Genomic DNA, 22,073 nt, shown 5'->3' on the forward strand with positions numbered 1-22,073 from the left:
GTTCTTCCATTAGTTAAAATGCTGAAGTGCTTTATATATACACTACAGACCAAAAGTTTGGACACACCTTTTAATTCAATGAGTTTCCTTTATTTTCATGACTATTGACATTGTAGATTCACACTGAAGGCATCAAAACTATGAATAACACATGTGGAAATATGCACTAAACAAAAAAGTGTAAAACAACTGAAAATAGCCCTTATATTCTAGTTTCTTCAAAGTAGCAACCTTTTGCTGTGATTACTGCTTTGCACACACTCTGCATTTTCTTGATGAGCTTCAAGAGGTCGTCACCTGGAATGGTTTTCACTTCATAGGTCAACCTGCCCTGTCAGGATAATAAGTGGGATTTATTGCCTTATAAATAGTCATGAAAACAAAGAAAACCCATTGAATTAGAAAGGTGTGTCCAAACTTTTGGTTTGTACTGTATATATATATATATATTTTTTTTTTATGGGACTGTTTAATGAGTCTTGAGACTGTTACGTTTATTGTAAAAGAAACAATGTCTTACGTCAGTTAGCACACCACCTTGGTTGTATAAAAAGTCATTTTGTAGACTGAATAATGCCCAATAACAATAGTACTGACATTATTCTACTCCTTTGATGCCTCTTTAAAATTCACCGCTGGGGGCAGACGTGGGACAAAACAACATCTATCATGTTCTGGATGATAGGAGGTTGTGGGTGAAGGTTGTGTGGCAGATGGTGGGCCAAGGTCATCTCCCAGGCATCAACCAGTCGGACTTTCACTTTTTTGAATATTGCCCTCAGGACCTTATCATGCTGTAAGGAATACCAGTCACTGTTGGTCTGAGCCTCGTAGAGGGACAGCGCTTTGGGGTTCGCGGTCCTGATGATGACCAGCGTACCTGGAGCTCTGGTCAACAGCTGCTCCACTGCCCTCCGTATGGTCAGCAGGCGCCGGATGTAGACCTCAACAGGGAAAGTGCTGAAATGCGACCAGATGCCGATTACTACGACAGTGTTGGTCCCTCCGAGCAGAGCATCCAGTTCGTTGGCAATGTATCGTAGCTGATTGGCAGGCACAGAGCTGAAACGGATGGGAGGGCCGTGGCACCGAAAAGACACTAAAATGTTGTTTGGATAATCCAAAGCCAGGAAAGGCCCATTTTGCTTTGGAGTTTTCAGGTCAAACGTCTTTAGACCTGAAAGTGTGACGAAGAGAAGACATTAGATTGTGGGATGAGCAAATTTGAATGACTGCCAGAGGACTCTATTGGGAATCTACCTGGTAAAGTTTTAGTTAAATATTCAAACCACTGTCTGATGGTGGAGTCTCCATACAGGTGGAGCACCTTGCCTTTCAGACAGCGGCTCATTTTGGTGGCGGTCTCAAACTGACGGACTGTGGTTCCGTCAAGTGATCGCCAGACACCGTTGTAATAGTAACCAGAGGGTTTGGTCCTCAGAACATTTCCAACTTTCTCTGGACTATCTGAAGCACAGTTGAAAAAGCAAAAAGAGAAAGAACTAAGAAAACTACAAAAGGATAATCAGTAACCAAAACTTTTATTTCATTTTAAAAAATGCCAACGTTTCTCTAATCATGATAGATGTAGTACAGACAGCAAGTCTCAGAGATCTGGCTTACTTTCAAGCCAGACCACAGACAGCAATGCCTATCATCAAAACTTTAATTTCAATTCAATCAATAAGTCTCAATTGAAATTAAATTACAACATCATCTGCAAATTGGCTCGTATGTATTTAGCTACGAAAAACCAATTGGTAAAGAGCTGGTGAACGAACCAGCTCTTTACCAAAATGATCTAAAGTTTATGTCTTCACTTACGTTACAAAATTTATGGCTTATTGGACAATCAAAAGTACAGTAAAGTGTCATTATTAAACAGAGCTGTACCTTTCGGTTTGGTTGAAACGGTAATGTTGGCAGGTCCGGATGCCGGAATGTACACCTTCATGTTAACGGCACTACAGAAAAGCACAGAAAATAAAATTTTAATAAGGTACTGTCGCTTTCTGTGATTTGGTTTGAGACATGGTTTGTCATTCTGTCCACTCAGTGGTACAGGAATGCACATTGCTGTTTCCAGCTTAGTCAATGACTTTCTTCTTCTGACAATTGTAAAGTATTAAAAAAAAAAAAAAATCATAAAAGTCACTGAAATGATACCAAAGTACCCAATGAGAATACATACAGTACCACGTCTGAAACCTTTTCACACTTCGTCACATCAGTGTGAAAATCACTTGTGCTCATTTGTGATGTGAGAAACTAATACTATTACAAATACTGCAAATAAGAATCTAAAATGTGTTTCAAACTTTTGTTTTAAGGACTTTTCAAAAATACAACTGCTAACAGAAGTCACCTGTTTAGTACGAATATCTCTGCTCTGTGAAGGATTTGTCAATGATTTCTATGTGTTCCTATGGACTTTAATGAAGAAAGCCATTGTTGGTAGACAATTCTACTAATTCCCATTTACAGTTAGCCAGTCTTTAGGGAAACAGCAAACACATGGATGAGGGTGCCTATTCTCATAAGAGGTCAACAAACCTTTTTGGGCTTTGTCGCTCTTTTGATTGGTGGATCTGATGAATGAGTGAGGTTGAGCAGCTGGACCCGTAACTACGAAGCGTGATTTCTTGAGTCAAGGTCAGCAGGGTCTTCTTTCCCCACTGATTATGCCAACCCCGTTTCATTGTCTGTGGTCTCTCTGGATGGGAGTTAGGGACAGTGGGAATCTCGTTCATCCTTTCATGTGCGTCACTAATTAGATGACGAGTCATTTGGCTACTTACTCGAGGCTTGTTTGACCCGCTTTCCGGCTTGAACGTGGCCGTCGTGCTACTCATGGTTACTCCCGCTAAACCAGAGGTCTCAAACTCCAGTCCTCGAGGGCCGCTGTCCTACAGTTTTTAGATGTGCCACAGGTACAAAACGCTGGAATGAAATGGCTTAATTACCTCCTCCTTGTGTAGATCAGTTCTCCCAGCCTTGCTAATGACCTAATTATTCTATTCAGGTGTGGTGCAGCAGAGGCACATCTAAAAGTTGCAGGACTGCGGCCCTCGAGGACTGGAGTTTGAGACCCCTGCTAAACTCAATGTGGTGAAAAACTAACTAGAAACAACAACACATCATTGCCACATGATGACGGCATTAGGTAGCAGAAATGCTTTTCAGTAGCAAAGCCGGGGAGGGTGATTGGAGATAAATATGTTTAGAATTGTGGAACAAAATCTGTTTGATGCTGGAAAAAAAAATGTCTTGGCCTGTATCAACATAGGGGCCAAGCCATTGGAGTGGTTTTAGTTTGAAGTAATGTCATTTGCTAGAATGGCCCAGCCAAAGTCCAGAAGTAAATCTGACTGAAAATCTGTGTAGATGTTGCTCAAAGACTCCATCTATCCAGTATTTCTAAATGTGAGCTATGTTTCTGAAGAGAAATATTCAGTCTGTAAATTCTCAAAGCTTATAGTGATGCAACCCAAAATACTGCCAGTCGGAGTGGCAATGGATGCAAATGCACGCCCCACTTTTATTGGTTTAATTTTATTTTCTTACGACATTATGTGCGACTTTTCTGCTCTGTCCTATCAAAGCTAAATGAAGTACATTGACGTTTGTTGTTGTAAAGTGTTAAAAATGTGAAAAAACATGGAAAAATGTCCCATTTTTGCAGCTGTACATGATGACTGTTTCTCGTCGTCCGAAGCTTTTTGACAAAATGAAAAAAATAGGTAAAAAGTAAAATGTTAGAAGGTTCAAATTGAAAAGAAGGAAAGCACAGTGAAGTGAGGTGTCTCTGCAAAAATAATAACCCTCACGTTTCTTGCAGGGCAGCTCAAGATTGCTACTTGGAAAAGTTGCCACATGTTGTTTAAAGGTACATTTCTTTAAATCCTCAGTTTCAAGATTCCATCCATCCATCCATCTTCCTCCGCTTATCCGAGGTCGGGTCGCGGGGGTAGCAGCTTCAGAAGGGAGGCCCAGACTTCCCTCTCCCCGGCCACTTCTTCCAGCTCTTCCGGGGGAATCCCAAGGCGTTCCCAGGCCAGCCGAGAGACATAGTCTCTCCAGCGTGTCCTGGGTCTTCCCCGGGGCCTCCTCCCGGTGGGACGTGCCCGGAACACCTCACCAGGGAGGCGTCCAGGAGGCATCCTGACCAGATGCCCAAGCCACCTCAACTGGCTCCTCTCGATGTGAAGGAGCAGCGGCTCTACTCTGAGTCCCTCCCGGATGACTGAGCTTCTCACCCTATCTCTAAGGGAGAGCCCAGCCACCCTACGGAGAAAACCCATTTCGGCCGCTTGTATCCGCGATCGCGTTCTTTTGGTCATGACCCAAAGCTCATGACCATAGATGAGGGTGGGAACGTAGATCGACCGGTAAATCGAGAGCTTCGCTTTTTGGCTCAGCTCTCTTTTCACCACGACGGACCGGTACAGCGCCCGCTTGACAGCAGACGCTGCGCCAATCCGCCTGTCGATCTCCCGCTCCCTTCTTCCCCCATTCGTGAACAAGATCCCGAGATACTTAAACTCCTCCACTTGGGGCAGGACACCCCCCCTGACCCGGAGAAGGCACTCTACCCTTTTCTGGCTCAAGACCATGGCCTCGGATTTGGAGGCACTGATCCCCATCCCGGCCGCTTCACACTCGGCTGCGAACCGCTCCAGCGAGAGCTGCAGATCACGATCTGATGAAGCCAAACGGACCACATCGTCTGCGAAAAGCAGAGATGAGATCCTAAGGCCACCAAATCGGATCCCCTCAACACCTTGGCTGCGCCTAGAAATTCTGTCCATAAAAGTGATGAACAGAATCGGTGACAAAGGGCAGCCCTGGCGGAGTCCAACTCTCACCGGAAACGAGCCCGACTTACTGCCGGCAATGCGGACCAGACTCTGACACCGGTCATACAGGGACCTGACAGCCCGTATCAAAGGGCCCGGTACCCCATACTCCCGGAGAACCCCCCACAGGGCTCCCCGAGGGACACGGTCGAACGCCTTCTCCAAGTCCACAAAACACATGTAGACTAGTTGGGCGAACTCCCATGCACCCTCCAGGACCCTGCCGAGGGTGTAGAGCTGGTCCAGTGTTCCACGACCAGGACGAAAACCACACTGCTCTTCCTGAATCCGAGGTTCAACTATCCGACGGACCCTCCTCTCCAGGACCCCTGAATAGACCTTGCCAGGGAGGCTTAAGAGTGTGACCCCTCTATAATTGGAGCACACCCTCCGGTCCCCCTTTTTGAACAGGGGGACCACCACCCCAGTCTGCCAGTTTCAAGATTGTGTAGGATTATGACAGCTTTGTCGGACATCACTTAAAAACCTCAATATGAGCAGTCGCTTTGTGAAAGGGAATCTTTCCACACAGAAGGAGCTTAAGGGATCTAGACATCTTTACTTTGGCTTATTATATATAAGATTATGTTGTACTGCAATTGTGTAAGGTAGTTCTGGTGCACCACACCTCTGCCATGCATCATTGGGAACCCAATATGTCATCTCTGAGAAAAGTCTCTAATATAGCAAAAGGGTTTCACATGTAGTCTGCATTTTACAGAAACCACTGCATCTTCCATACATTATCGACTAATCAGATGTACTGCGATATACTGTATGTATGCCTTTGGTCACATGAAAGAGAAAAGTTACCAATAACTTCACGATACATTTACCTGTTAAAGAGCTTCTCCTGCATGCGCCTCAGGTTTTGCCTGAAGCCTCCTTTGGCGTGGGTGATCCTGGTGCCACAGTTCAGCTTCTTCGGCTTGTAGCAGAACCAGGGCTCCCCTGTGTGGAGGTCAGTGTAGTTGCATAACTTCTCCAGCGGTGCCTGAAGGCATACGTTACAAGTGGTGGTTTCTGTGGCCGAGCCTGAGCGGAACAGGCTGCGGAAAAATACCCTGTCAGGCTGCTCCTGGGTCAGTTTCTGTAGCACTGTCACTGCCTCACTGGAGTGAACCAGTGTCACCTGTTAAAATGGAGGAGAAGAATGTTCATTAAGACTTGTCAAACTTATATTGGGTTAAATATTGTCGGTCATTTCCACCATAAAGGGGTTTTTCACACAATGACTTGGCATGTGGTGAGCTATGGAAGCTCCATCCCTCATCAGCAGCTGCTGTGTCCGAGTCCTAACCCCTGACCAAGGACGTTTTTAATACCAGAACACTCAAAGCAACTCGATTAAAAACTATGTCACAACCTAATTTCGTCTGGTTCACTTTCATGCAGCACTTTTGAAAGTAGTCCAATGACCTAAAAGTATTCAGATCCAACGTTTGTTGATGAACCAGTCACATGTGGGACATCACAATAGCTGCGTTTCTGTTGACCATCCGATTGTGCAATTTGACATTTCGAAAATAAATTCGCTTAATGAAAAAAGACCAATTTAGAAAAAAACCCCCCTAGTTTTTCTAAAAGTTTTGGCGCTTGGTGTTTTTTGGCTGTACTGAAATTGGCTTATTTCGTAAGAACTGCAACGGAAACCCTCTTTTGCGTCACACGTGTAACACGATGAACATCAGGATGTTACAACTGGGAAATCACAAAGAAGAAGACGACAGGAAGCAGTTGGAGAAGGCTTTTTAATAACTTATCGCATGAACAATTTTATTCATGTGTGATTTTAATTGTCTTTCTTCTGAAAAAGGCACCACAACTGCAAAATGTGTGTTTCTACATTAGCGGGGACGTAGACAAAGTTTGCGCACATTTGTAATGGAAGCGCATTTTATGTCTCTTTGGTTCAATGAATAGTTTGTTTGCATTCGCTCTGTAATAAAACTGTACCAGGATTCACTTACTGGTGAGCCAGCACATTTCTAGGCAGATCAGAGTCCGCTTGACTCAGACTGACCCTAGTCTGGACGAGCTCTCGGACTCAGCAGCTGTCGTGGGAAAGGCCGCAAAGTGCTTCGGATTGGCATAAACTTGACTATCAGCAAGTAGCAGAAGTTCTTATTAACAAACAAAGATTGCAAATTTCCTACATGCATTGATCATTAGCTTTGTCGGATAAATACGCTGAGGCAATGTCGATATCAAATTGTCAAGCAGTGGAAAAGGTGAAGTATGTTTGTAAAACTACTTAAGCTAAAACATCAGAAGATGACTGGAAACACATAAAAATCTGGAACAGGAATCGAAAACTTGCTTCAAAATGAACTATTCTCAATTGTTTCTTCTGAGGAGATTGGACGAGTTTGCCCGACCACCAGCAGCAACTGGATTCCTTAGGCAACCGCTGGAAATCAGACTACAGCCACATTTAATGAAACGTTTTCTCGAATCTTACCTCAACCTGTGCGCTTCCTTCCCAGAGTAAAGGGAATACAGCCGTGTAGGAACCGTTGCTGTGGTCCAACACTCGCCCCGCCACACCCGCACGAACAGTTGGGTTGTGCAGCCGAGCGAGCAGGAAGTCTCCACCAGACGACTTGGGCCGACCATGGAAGTCAGAGATTTTTATCAAAACCTCCAGCTGATCCCCTACTTGCCAACTTTCTCCATCGTCATGTGGGAGAATGATGAAGGTGCTGTGGGCTGGATCACTGCTCTTATTCAGGGACAATTTTGATGGCAGAGATGGTGTTTTGGGCCAAACAATAGCATCTTTTATGGAGTTTAACACTGAAAGCTCCTGTGGAGACAGTGACTGAAAGGAGCAGACGGTGGTCGGCTTGGGGCGCGTTGTGGGACGCTTTGGAGGGACCGTGACATTGACTTTAATCTGAAGCTGGAAGAAAGTTTGGAGATGGAAACATATCAAGAGCCACATGAACAATTTGATCTTGCAGTGCACTTATTAATCTGAGTCGCAATGAAGGTTAAAGCTAAATGCTTCCTACATGCTGTTGTAGATCCTGTTAACACTCTGATTGTAACATGCTACTGCTTTGACATGAAATTGAGAGGCTTTTATTCTGAAACTTGAATATATATGTTTACACTCAACCGTCGAAGGACTCACGTTTATGTATCGGGTGTTTGCCACTGACTTTCTTATTTGCTTTATACCTTTAAGTGTGGTTTTTGGGCCAATGATGTCATATATTGTTAAAACAGAGCAGTCTTACACACACAGTGAAAAACTGGAGGTGTTTAAAGTGACCATATACTTACTGGTTCCACTTTAATGGTCCCCAGATCAGCGAGGTTGTTGGTGTATAAGATGAAGGCTAAGACAGTCAGACCCAAGAAGAGGAAGATGGAGCCATACTTCAGAGAGCGAATGTTTCTGTAACGTCCGTCGCTCATTATTAGAGGGGACTTTGTCTGGCACTGAAAGTAACACACAAAAAAAGCAACGTTTCACTTTTGAATGTGCCCTAAAAAGAGATAAATTAGAGGTTTTGCATCACCCTCACTTTTATTAGTCATTAAACACTGCTCATTTACCTTAACGAGTTTGAAAAAACATTTTAGTTTTCATCAGGTGTTTCCTGCTCGCCACAGGCCAAAAGACACTGTGATTTAAACTTTAATTAAATGTAACACAGTATTCTGAAGTGGAAAAATACTCACGGACAAGGGACTGGTAAGAATTAGGACAAATAAGAATGATAAACAGGTCTTATTTATTCCACATATTTACTCTAATTTTGTTGTTGGATTGTTATAACTTCATTTCAGGGCAAGTTATTGAGCGTATTTGGGTGAACACGACCCAACTAGAGCCAAATGTACTTTTGTTAATTAATCCAAGTTTTAGTTTTTATGAAAAATAAACGAAGAATCTATTTTTAGTTTGTAAAAATAGATACTTCGACCGCTGTTACCCATTTACTCAGGCAGGGATATGTACGGATAAACACTAGGTGGTGGTAGAGTGCCTCTTTGTCCTTTGGCCTAACGTAGCCTACTTCACCTGTGGCCCACAGTTTTGTATTTTTGTCTGACCAAACTCCCTCGCAGCACACAAACAAATGACGAACACTCTGTGCTTGAGAAAAGGTAAGACTTTGAGAACTGTACGCCCTTATCTCCTCGGCCTGTAGTCGTTTCCAAAAACAGCACCGTTTCCAGAAGTGTTTCCATCCACACGGAAACAATAACGACGGTCAAAATGTAAATTTTTTCCAAAGCCCTGGTTTTTGATTTTTACCCAAGGACCTGCCCTCCTTTTGGACACCGGTTACCTGTCCACAGTTTTAGAAGACCACAAAAAACAAGACCTAGATGCATCCCTCTTCACACTGATGCTTTCAGTCTACCAATAGGGCAGAAGCAATGCCAGAAAACAAGAACAAAGTTCAGGTCACTGCTCCTGGAAACGCATCTGCAAAGATAACCAAAACATTGAACTACGATGAGTCATCTTACACCTCCACTGATTTAAACAGGTAAACGAAACCGAAGGATTTCATCAACTTCCACAGATTCTTGTCTAGTAGTTATTTAAATGTCAAAGAAACATTCCATATGTAAATATCTATCCCTTATGTTTCTGTGCTAAAATGTTTATAAGTACAAACATATTTGGGTGCTGGGTAGAAAAAAAAAACAGTGAAGACACGCAGAGCAATTCTACACTTTGAGCTGCTATTGTTGGTGCTACTTTGTCATTAATATAATGTGACGTCTTTTCTGTTCTCTGAAGAAAAAAAAAAACCATTTATCCTCAGTCAACATTAACAAATAGGGAAAAATAATTGCGACACAAACAGTGTGTCGATAACAATAACACAACTCAGCCCTTATTGAACCATTGCTTTCAGCATTCGGATACAGAACGTAAGAACTCGAGCGACTTGTCAAGTTGGCAGAAGCCCCGGTTCTACCACGTTCCTTGAACTAGGCCCCCTGATGCAGAGTAAAGTCTAAACTCTCTACGCAGGTTTTCCCAGCCCACAATTTTATGTTCCTCTCTGCGTTTTATTTTGGTTATTTTCTGTTTTTTTCCACTTTGAAAAAAAAACAGTAGATAATTACATGAAAGCATAGCAGCAAATTGACTAGCTACAATATCTCCGTTTCATCTCGGAGGAATTCACACACGATCTGGCTTTCACAAAATGTTTTCTAGTTCAGATTTTGTTCATGGGAATCTTGCAGATTCGCTACCTTTCCTTTCACACGTGTTCTGCTTGAAAAAAAAACAAAAACGAAAAAGAGACATAGAAGGATTTATTATTCCAGATACAGAGATCACACAAATCTATTTCACTGCAAACCTCTAACACTGTGGCTAATGGTGTTGCTTGTGCACTTTTCCCACTCAATTTTCTAATGATACGTTTCAATGTAGCATCATGAACAATAATGGCCTTTTGGGGCGTTTGGTTCTTGCTTAAGGATTTCTGTAATATCATCACTTTTGTTGGTCTTATGTGATGTTCTACTTTTCGGGGAAACTGAATTTCAGGCTTTCATTTACTGTAAGTCGTCGTCTTAAAAATGAACAAACATAAAGGCTTGAAGTACGATATCATGTGTGTAATGAAACTTTATGCAAGATTTGACATTATTGCCAAGCACGTGTACTGGGAAAAATGTTTTCTTTTACCTATCTGTCTCGGATGATAATATTGCAAGTTTTAGTAGAAGGGAAACATCTTTAGATAATCGTTATTCATTTGTGTTTAGGCTGGGCACAATTTGCACTCTTGGAGCGTTCCAAGTTAAAAAGCTATTGCATTATGTACTACTTTATAAATATTTGATCTTTTGAATACACTTATTCAGATTTAAAATATCTCCTGTCCATTTCAGCACCAAAGTACCATCTAAGTGAACAACTGCTGTTCTGGATGAATATGCTCCCTATCGCCGCTTTCACTAGTGTTGTTCCTCTGAAGAGAGATTTGTTGGACAGAGGTCTGTCTGTAAAGGACAGTGTCTTGTGCCACCCGACTAACCAGGCTCCACCTCTATATGTGTCTCATAATATTTAGCAACATCATTAGCCTCCTTTGTCTTTCCTCGTGGAGACTGGCTATGGAATCCTGGTAAAAGGCTTAAAATTAGATGAGATGAGAGCCAGACCTTGTTTGTGAGTTTCAAGGAACAATTAATTGTCAGCCTTGCTAAGTTATCATCACATTAAACTGTTTGGCAGGAAGCGGCGTTCACATTCTGATAAGGACGAGAGTCGGCACAAACGGTCGCAAGGACGGGAAACAGCCAGACTGCCACTTTGAGGTGGAGGGAAGAGCTAGATGCCCAACGAGCTCGTTAAACTTGCTCGTATCCATTCGGATTGTGGGAAATGAAGGAATCTATCGTGAGAAATGTAGGCAATCCATACGTACGAATATGAAATCTCAATCGTCCGTAGAAAGAGGGTGCAGAGTCCTCATAACTCAGAGCACAGTACGACAGTATCTTTTAATCCCAAGCCTCAGACCCAAGGAAATTTAAATACTTTGTATTTACTTGTTGCTGACAAATCTACAGTATGCTTGTCAAAATGTACTCTAAGAAGAGAGGCAGGTGAAGTGAGGCAACCATCATGCCTTGTGTCAAGCGTATGAACCTGTGGAGGCGATGCAAGATGGAAGAAAGAGGAGTACATGAACAGCTGAAAGGGAGAATAGCATGAATTCATCCCCTAAAAATATTTGAATATTAGCAAGAAATATCTAACATTTAACAACTAAATTGAAATAACTAACTACATTTTATGGAATTAATTTTAAAATGCACGTTTCGTGAAGCTCTTACACTAAAGAGTTATTCGTGCAGAACACAAAAGCTCATTAAGATAAGAACTTGAATTTCTAGAAAATCTTTGTCACTACAAACTAAAATCTCAACTACTCGTTCGGCATGTACTCCTGAGGATCTTTGCACAGCAAACGGTTATTGTGAGTTTGTCTATTCCGGTTCTCATCTGGCTCGTTGGCTTGGCTTTAATATATGTTCCAGTAATTCAGGTTGAGCACACAAAGACCTGTACTTTACTTGATAAATGCAGGGCTTTTCACTGAAGGCTGGAATTACTGTCAGTTACCATTACAGAGCACATGCTGAACTCCGCTCTGCTCTGTCCTGAGTGAGTGTTGCTGTAAGGGAGATGAGAGATGACAGAACAAACAGAGACCGGCAGCGACCAACATGTCCGTGTTTCAACAGCTTCTGGATCATAGATCAGATGTTTCCTTGGGGGCACCACAGGGGTCGGTGGTTAAATATTATTAAATAAGTAGATAAACATCCATCCATCCATTCATTTTTTGTTCACCCTTTGTCCCTAATGGGGTCGGGAGGGTTGCTGGTGTCTATCTCCAGCTATGTTCCGGGCGAGAGGCGGGGTTCACCCTGGACAGGTCGCCAGTCTGTCGCAGGGCAACACAGAAACATACAGGACAAACAACCATACACACACACACACACACACACACACACACTCGCACCTAGGGAGAATTTAGAGAGAGAGACCAATTAACCTGACAGTCATGTTTTTGGACTGTGGGAGGAAGCCGGAGTACCCAGAGAGAACCCACGCATGCACAGGGAGAACATGCAAACTCACCCCGGCTGGGAATCGAACCCAGGACCTTCTTGCTGCAAGGCAACAGCGTTACCAACTGCACCACTGTGCAGCCCTAGATAAATATTAAATATATAAAATAATGAAATAAAAAAAATACATATATATAGTTTTCAGGAGACTGCCTACAGAAATTGAAATATTAAAATGGTGGTTTAACATAAACAAAATCTTTAAATAAGAATAAAACTAAATTTATGGTGCCTGTGAACTTCAAAAGGTTTCATAATAAAAATGTTATAATTGAATGAAAACACACACACACACACACACACACACACACACACACAAAAGCAGCTAAACATATAGCAGTTTTGGGGAAATGTGCTGGATTACACATGAAAGAACAATTTGTACTGTATTCGTACTGTCGTGGCTGTCGGTGACAGTCTGGAGCCAAACCTACTCAACCACCCACAACACTTTTTACATATCACCAAAAAAAAAGTGGATTTTTACACAATGTGATAAGAGAGACGACATGGACGCAGTTTTTAAAATCAAAGACGCTGATTAAACGTTGAACTTTGAAACCATTAAGCTAAAAGAAAACCTAATAAGAAAATTGTGAAAGTCAGTATTTCTTCTATCCACCCAACACAAAATTAGAACTTTCAGAAAATTCAGTTTCTGTACTAAACACACAGAGTACTCTCTCTGATACACACATTTCGCGCACATTCTCTGACAGAACATGACTCAGCACTTGTTTCACATCAGCCTTCTTGACTGCGTTCGGCGCAACAACTCCAAACATCTTTCTACGTCTTGCCCAAGTTCAAGTACTTTCCTGGCAAACGGTTGCTTTTCTTTTTCAGCTCTAAAAAATATCCACAGTTCTGAGTGAAATAGAGCTTGTGCCAAAAATATAAGGTGTTTCCATTAACAGATATAAAAGTATAATAGAATTTTAGAATTACATGAAGCAAAAGAAAGCATAAAAAATGATAATCAGAACAATTATCTCACTCATGTTCCTCAGGATAAAATCTGTGGGGTTTTTTTTCTCGCTATTGTGTTCAAAAGTGTGACATATACGGTCTAAAACAGTCGCATTTTGAGTGTTAGGAACATATATAGAGCCTGGGTTCCCTGAATAAAGCAGAATATATTCAAACCAACTAGAAACATCCTCTTTTTAATATTTTTAAGCTGTTACCCACAGTGTTGCTACTCCCTCCCCCCAGTTACAAACTAAACAGTCCATCCGACCAAAACCAATTTGTTTTGCAAACATATAACTGAAAAAATTTACCCAAAAACTCAAGAATTACTGAGGGAATGAAATAAAAATAAAAAAGACAAAAGAGTGCAGTTTTTTTTTTTTTAAATGTCTTGATTTCATTTGTTACAGCCCTAAATTTGCTGGTGCGGTCAGAACATTTTAACAGGACGGAATGCAAACAAACCAAACTTGTTCTGTGTTTTACTAGGAACACGTCCAAGAATGTGGACATGATGCGCAGATTGCTACCTGTCACATTCAACTAACTGCCTTTAAGTCATGCCTTTGATTGACAACCACTGGATATGTTAGTCTTAGTCAAAGTAACTACTTTGGTAAGTGTAAAACATTTATACAGCTGTATTAATGTTTCTACTTCCATTTTCAGAAACATGTCTGGTCTGTTTTCAGCCACATTAATTACTGAGACGACTGCAGGGAAGCCGGCGCCGCTCGCCACACAGAGAGCACTAACTGTGAGGTTTGCTGCAGGAGGGCGTGGCGTGCTTTGCAGAAACATGACAAAATAGAAAAGAAAAAAAATTGAACAGAAACATCTCAACACATCAGCCTGAAAGTTAAAACTTTGGCGCAACTGGGTGTTTTCAAAGAGGCAGTGAACTCAATCTAGCATGAAATGAGTTGCAAGGTGAGTTAAAGACGACAAAGCCTCAGTCTTGGAGTGGACATCGCATCTAACTCACTCTCACACAACATTGTCAACAACATGACCTACAAATCACACTCAGTTTCACCAGTTCTGTAAGTGTTGCCTGTGTGGCTACTATCGATTGTAGCGACCTGCGCCACCTACTGGATGTAGGGAGAAACAACGACGTCAGCTTTCTGCTCTGCAGTACAATAAACACTAAACATCTGTTTGCTACAATCGATAGTAGTAAGAGGTAAGCAAACAGAAAAAATATAAATAAATAAATAAAAGTATATGGAAGAATAAAGAACAAATAAAGGATAAGAGTGAAACACTATGAATCCTATTATTTGCCTCTCATTTCCCTCCTCTGCTGGTCTTTGTCTTGCAATCAGTATTGGGTTTGTTTGGAGTTTATGTTCACAGAAGGGGACAGTGGGACTTTGTGGCCAGAGGTTTGAGACAGTGTGACAGCAGTCATATTCATTTTAAGACTTAAAATGTTTTCCTTCGGCTTTACTTGATTTTTCATGTTAGAAATACATTTAATGACAAAACGTAATGACTCATAACTTAGTCTTTGACATCTGCAACACCTGATTATCAGGAATTAATAGCTGCACGGCTCTCAGTCAGTTAGTTATGGTTATGGCAGAAGGTGGCTACAACCTCAGCATTAGCAGAAGTTTAACTTTAACTTTAGCAGTCAAGATAACAGAGACACAATTTAGAATGTCTGCATATCCAGACATTATAAGCAGCTCACTGAGTTGAAATAAAGAGAAAACATGGATTTAAAAGAGTGAGGTGACTCTTTACCACTCACCATATTTCCAGCACAAATAAAGCAAAACACAGTGAAATAAAAACATTTTATCCTGAATCGGCTTAATCTGCCAAAGACACAACTGCTTACGTGAACCGTATGGGCCGAATGGACGAGCGCCTTCTCTCAGGGCCGAGGCCAGGAAAACACTCCTCTCAGTCTCTTGGGGGAACGTATGATTCTTCAGATGATACTTTTCTGCAGGAGCTCCAATGAGCCAGGTCCAGGCTTATTTTCGGCCCGGATTCAGAAACTGCAGACAGAATGTTTCTTGAAAGTCGCGGTCTAACTCTCAGCCAGCGAGAGCAAGACCGTCTCACGCCTGTCTTCCCCAAGCCGTCTGGTAAAGATTAAACAAGCTGCCGTGGATACAGTTCAGTAGCTCTATGATTTCATGGGGATTCCATCTGTGGCTCCTCCTTCCTAACAGCGATGCAAAAAAATGGGGGAATCTGTTCATTCTGGGATTCAGAGTTTGCTTGTTTGTTTTTAGATAGTCTTTCTTGTTCTGTGTACTTCAGTCCTTTTTGTTGTTCCCTCCACGGTTCGGCCCAACATTAAAACACTGTTTAATTCTCTTTCCTTGCTGCCAGAATCTGCTATTTCTCTCTTTCTTGCTCTCAGAATACTTTAGACCTGGTTATTTTGTTATGTTTTAACAAGTTCATCCAACAAAATTAGTTTATTTATCTGGGAGGAGCAGTTCTCAACGCTGAAGCACAGAACGTCTCTCTGCAATGCTTGTGTAGCAACTAAGCAACTAAGACAAGTCTACAAACATGTTTGTGGAAATTCTCGTCATTCCACACAGGCTGAGTTTTTATCTATCTTCACGACAAAAGGATCAGCAGAAGTCGTTTTCGATGAGTTTGGTGAAATACCAGTCCTTAACTGGCAGAAATGGCTCCACTGCAATGTTTGGGATTTTGGACCCATAAATAAGTTCATGTTTCTAGTGACTATTGCTAAAGGTGTTTCTACTTGTTAAACCCATCTTTGAGCCTGAAACACCCAAGAGTAACAAATACATTTATCCTACTTTATATTCATGCAAGGTTAAGTTTATATTTACTTGTAAGGTTTCCTGTTATATTATTGTATTGTATGAACACGAGTTCTATCTGAAGGTGGAACATCTTTTACTTTCATCACAAACAAAATGTCTGTTTTTGTCTCATGAGTTTTTCCAGGTGTTAAAGATCAAACTGACTCTGTTTTTATGTATAAAATGAAAGCAAAAGCAATTTTAACTCAATAAAACTCGTTTTGAGAAGAAAATGAATGATTTGTAGAGCAAGAATGACCATAACTTGACAAATAATGCAAGTTATTTGTCAATTTGCAAAAGTAAGAAGCTTTCTCCTTGAGGTTGGTTAAAAACACATTATTAATTTCAATAACACCACAAGCCAGAAGACGGAGAAACGATCTCATTTGGCAAACCTCCGTTTTTTTCCAATCCAAGAGAAACTACATTCCAAATAAAAGCTGGTAAATCATCTTCTCTCGACAGAATAAATAACAGTTCAGTATTCTTTAAATGTTAAATAAGTGGCATTGTTTCTTTCAAAAGAAATAAGAAATGTTAGTTAATTTTTTTAGTATACCTTCGTGTTTTTCTGCATCGTCGGCCACACGTCTCTGTTCTTCCTCTCTTTAAGTTGAACGAAACATTTCTGTTTATTTTACCCACCCTACATTCTTTAAGCTGAACCAGAGATTCCTGTTCATTTTACCCACCCTCCTTCCTTGTATGCAAAGCAATAATGTGTGTAGATAAAATGGATATTAACCAGTTGGACTTTGCACCACTAGATGCAATGAAGTGTTTGCAAATACTGATGTCATGTGACATTATGCTGGCAATTAAAAAAACCAAAGATTTATATGAAGTTTAAAATGGCAAACCTAATGTGGGTTTTTTCTCCATATAAATATTCCAATAAATGGTCCAATAAAGACCATTTGGTTTTATAAAATGCTGTTCTTTATGAGTGAATTTATATATATTTGTGAAAGAAAATCTAAATTACAAAATGACTTGATCTAATCAGGTTTGTCTTCATATCAATTTGAATAACAAGCAGACCCTGATTGTATCTTTGGGTTTGAAGTGATTTTCTTTTTTCGTAAACTAAATCGAGAAAACACTCAAAAAAGTGAACTAAGTGAATCTTTGAATTAAATATATGGAGCCCTGACTAAATTAATTAATATGAGTTGGATTTTCCAACAACACACTTTAGTAAGTTTAACGTAATTTTTTTGATTTGTTAAAGTCACACAAACTGCTTTTTTGATACAACATCACTGTATGGAAGCCTATTGCTGTCACAGAGGAAACCTAAATTTTGAGGACTATTATATTATAGTGTGATAATTATATTGTATAAACTTGATAATTATATTGTATAAACTTGATAATTATATTGTAGAAACTTGATAATTTAATTCATCCAGAAGGTGGCGGTAGCATATTTTTAGTGCAGGCATAAAGATGACTTGTACAGTGGCTAACAGGAGTTGGTCAAGTTTTCCTGGAGAGATATTGATGCTCCTTCGCCTTGTGGTTGAAACCATTAATAGTATGCAGACTCTGAGAAGGATCCTAAACAGAATGGGAGTGCACAGAAGGAAACGCCAGTCCTATCCGTTCCTAACTGACTATTTGAAGCTGAAGTTAGCTTCTGATTGCTGCTTCCGATTCGGAAAATAGCAAAAGGGAAATTTCACCTAATTTTCACCATCTTCAGTATCATCAGCAGCCTGACGAGGGCCGAAACAGCTGCCGAAACACCTTCCAAATTTTCCGATATGCCAGATAACCGCCAACTCCAAACAGCAGAAAACCCGCTATCAAAAATTCAAACAAGAACAAATCTTCAACATCTTCGAAGGACAAGATGATCAGACACATTATGTTCCACGTCCCCCAATAATCCATTATGTCTTTCTGCAGGTGTCTTCTTGGGGCAGGAGGGCTTTCCCTTGTCCAGTCTTGTCATCGAGAAAATTTGATCAATTGCATTGAGAGACCAGCTGACCAGATCCATAATTTGAGAACAGGGGACCAAGAACAGGCCTTTGTGGTCAGAGGATGGCAGCAGAAGTAAAATGATCCATCATCACAATGCTACAGTCCTTAGTAGCTACAGTTCATTGCAATATAATTATTTGTTTTCCATGTCTGAATTAGAAAGCACTCAAACAGTTTGTTATTTTGTATCAACAAACTGAAGTTTGTTCAGTTCCCTGCTCTTTTTAGACCAACGCTCATATTTGTTATTCAATTTAAATAACAATAGTACTGACATTATTCTACTCCTTTGATGCCTCTTTAAAATTCACCGCTGGGGGGCAGACGTGGGACAAAACAACATCTATCATGTTCTGGATGATAGGAGGTTGTGGGTGAAGGTCATCTGTTGTTAGTTTCTAAATCACCGAACAGTTTAGCACCACAATACGTTAAAGATCTGCTGTCAACCTCTCTGGTCTTCTGGTTCTCGTTCTGCTCTGCATCCCCAGAACCAGAACCAAACAGCTTCTATGCACCACAAACCTGGAACAAACTTCCAGAAAACTGCAAAACAGTCGAAACACCGAGTTCCTTTAAATCGAGACTAAAAACCCCACTTGTTCAGAGTTGCTTTTGAAACACAATAAATGAAACATTTTTATGTGTAACAATGGAACTTTGTATTTTTTTTTTATTTTTGAGCTGCCTTGTTGCTGAAATGTCCTGCACAGATAAACTTGATTGATTTGTTGCAACCTACAAACATCCAGGATCAGTAATTGAGCTCTCCTTCAGTATGAACACTGATGGAATCTGTAAGAAGGAGCAGCGGAGGGTTTATGAATTGGTGCTTGCATGCTTTGTTTCTAACATTGACTGTGTGTGTTTTATGGTTTTGTGGGTTTTGAAATGCTGTGAAAAAAGTGATATTTTTTTTCCCTTTTCAATTTCAGTTGGAAAAAGAAGAAAAAAAAACTGCCTTGGAGAGGTATTCACAACTTGTTACATTAACCATAAACCTCAAACGATTTGATTATAATTCATGCAGATTTCTAAAGGTTCTTCTAGTTGTGCTGTGATTAAAACAGTATCTTCTACTGTAGAAACAGCAACAGGTCTTAATGTGTGTGTGACAAGGATGACAGACAACCTTCCTTTATTTATTTATAATTTTTTTATTCCTTTTTCTTTTTTTAACCCTGAATGGGTTAATAAAAGAACCTGGACTTCATTAACACATCAGAAGAGCTACAGGTTGAGCGCATCCACGTTCATGCTGCGTTGAAGAGGAGACCAAATCAAGTTATTATTTTTTTTTTTTACTTTTTTGTTTTTGTTGCCCCTTTTTTAAAACCGATATTATGTAGTTTCAGAAGAGAAACAAAAGATATATTTTGGGTTTTTATAAAACCAAACACATGAACTGAATCACACCTTTTGGAATGAATATAATACAAAGTTACATTTTCTTTCTTTTAACCTGTAAGTAAGTATCGCCGCCGCTCTCTCGGCTGATATGACGCTTTATTATCAGCCGCTGCTAATAAAGTGGCTGATAATAAAGTCTTTCTATTTCTGTCCCAATCCGACATAGAAAGAAAGAGGAGCGGTTTAATTGTCAACAAGTCAAAAAGCAAGGAGAAAGAGAAAGAGCTGGTGGAGCTGTCCTCTGTGCGTGTGTTTGTATTTCATGATAAAATAATAATAGAAAAGTAATAATAAAAGTCCGCCAACAAAAGTTCATTAAATAAGCAGCTTTAAAAAGACAAAATAATGGGAAACGAAAAACAAAACAACAAACAAACAAAAACTCTTCAATTAGACCTATTACATAATGAAGGGAAATTATTAATTTTTAGGTTGTTTTCAGATGGCAAGAATCAGAAACACTGATTTCGTTTTCCATTGTGTCTCCAGGCTCCCAAACAGAAGCTGTGCAACGACACTGACCTCCACACGGGGGCGCCCTGGTTCTGCTACAAGCCAAAGAAACTGACCTGCGACACCAGGGTGACCCTGATAGGATCCAGACAGAGAATAAAAGCCCTGGAAGAGCGGCTCTCTAAAAGGTCAGTGTAATGTTATGTGTATTCTCAACCAGCTCTGTGTTGCCTGCAACATAAAACTCAGGAGACGATTGCAGACATTTGCACCTGAGATATTCTGTTGATCAGATCTTTAACCAAATAATGGATGGATCAGATTGATTCCTTCTCTTCATAAATGAAAACATGGTTTGAAATGTTTTTTCTTAGTTTTTCATTATATTTTTCTTGATCATCTGAAAGACCTAAAAATACAAAACAAACAAACAAACAAAAAACTCAGAAGAAACAAGGAGTAATACTGTTTTTCTCCGTGCTGTAGAAGTGACACGTGGTGCTGGATATAGACTCTTTTCAGCACCTTTATAGTACATCATGTCTTTAGGAAGAGTCTATCCTCTGACCCTGAGTATTTGTAATAGGAGACCCATCCTGGTGCTAATGCCTCAGAAATCACAGTGTCTCTGGATATTGAGGGCACAACAAACCCCAACATGGAGCAGGAAAAGCAGGGGGACAGAAAAAGTGACATTTGCTACAGAATGTGGATAAGACAAAGATTTAGCATTCCATGACAGTCTGCCTTTAATTTGCTTTGCTCTGCTGTAGCGACGTCAATATGAAAGTCTCCATTCCGGCATCAACATTCTACCATGTTTACCTATTTATTCTGTTGTTCTTTTTATCTTGGAAGGTATGAAGGTGACTTATTTTTTCCTTCCTAAAGATTTTATCTTCCCCATTTACGTTCCAGGTGGAACCAATGAAAACATGAAGCCCTGCTGGTCCTGCTGGTTATTACTACCAGGGTGTGTGGCGAACACTAGATGGCGCCACAGTCCGTCAGCGGCAGTCCGAATTCTGATTGGTTTAAACTCACTGGAAGCTAAACTTCCTATTGGCTAGGTAGACCACCTAGCTTCCCTAACCTCCGTTTCTTAAAGAGGCATCCCCATTTTATGTGGGTTACACCTGCACTAAAAATATGCTACCGCCACCTTCTGGATGAATTAAATTATCAAGTTTCTACAATATAATTATCAAGTTTATACAATATAATTATCAAGTTTATACAATATAATTATCACACTATAATATAATAGTCCTCAAAATTTAGGTTTCCTCTGTGACAGCAATAGGCTTCCATACAGTGATGTTGTATCAAAAAAGCAGTTTGTGTGACTTTAACAAATCAAAAAAATTACGTTAAACTTACTAAAGTGTGTTGTTGGAAAATCCAACTCATATTAATTAATTTAGTCAGAGCTCCATATATTTAATTCAAAGATTCACTTAGTTCACTTTTTTGAGTGTTTTCTCGATTTAGTTTACGAAAAAAGAAAATCACTTCAAACCCAAAGATACAATCAGGGTCTGCTTGTTATTCAAATTGATATGAAGACAAACCTGATTAGATCAAGTCATTTTGTAATTTAGATTTTCTTTCACAAATATATATAAATTCACTCATAAAGAACAGCATTTTATAAAACCAAATGGTCTTTATTGGACCATTTATTGGAATATTTATATGGAGAAAAAACCCACATTAGGTTTGCCATTTTAAACTTCATATAAATCTTTGGTTTTTTTAATTGCCAGCATAATGTCACATGACATCAGTATTTGCAAACACTTCATTGCATCTAGTGGTGCAAAGTCCAACTGGTCAATATCCATTTTATCTACAGCCTGAAACGTCTACATCTCCCTGGATACAGAAACAGTTTAAGGGTTTATATCATATTTAAAGTTCTCACATTTTACCAAGGCAATTAGAATTAAAACAATTA

At 40.2% G+C, this 22,073-nt stretch overlaps 1 protein-coding gene across 1 annotated transcript; it reads right to left on the reverse strand.

Moving 5' to 3' along the window:
* Positions 1 to 479: 479 nt before the first annotated feature.
* Positions 480 to 15,863, reverse strand: LOC114160735 (NXPE family member 3-like). Its single transcript, XM_028043485.1, has 7 exons — positions 15,307 to 15,863; positions 8,145 to 8,303; positions 7,318 to 7,758; positions 5,693 to 5,988; positions 1,894 to 1,964; positions 1,261 to 1,467; positions 480 to 1,177 (listed from the first exon to the last, which is right to left on the reverse strand). Exons 2-7 carry the CDS (start codon positions 8,277 to 8,279, stop codon positions 630 to 632), a joined length of 1,698 nt encoding a protein of 565 aa, XP_027899286.1. The 5' UTR covers positions 8,280 to 8,303; positions 15,307 to 15,863; the 3' UTR covers positions 480 to 629.
* Between the last annotated feature and the right edge of the window lie 6,210 nt (positions 15,864 to 22,073).

This window comes from Xiphophorus couchianus, chromosome 17, assembly GCF_001444195.1.
Source record: "Xiphophorus couchianus chromosome 17, X_couchianus-1.0, whole genome shotgun sequence".
Lineage (NCBI taxonomy): Eukaryota > Metazoa > Chordata > Actinopteri > Cyprinodontiformes > Poeciliidae > Xiphophorus > Xiphophorus couchianus.

Excerpts from the sequence above, each read along its gene's own strand:
- LOC114160735 (XM_028043485.1), bottom strand. The coding sequence starts at position 8,279 with ATGAGCGACGGACGTTACAGAAACATTCGCTCTCTGAAGTATGGCTCC. Across the intron at positions 5,989-7,317 it reads AAGGAAGCGCACAGGTTGAG|GTGACACTGGTTCACTCCAG; the intron begins GTAAGATTCGAG and ends CCATTTTAACAG. Across the intron at positions 1,965-5,692 it reads CAGGAGAAGCTCTTTAACAG|TGCCGTTAACATGAAGGTGT; the intron begins GTAAATGTATCG and ends GCTTTTCTGTAG.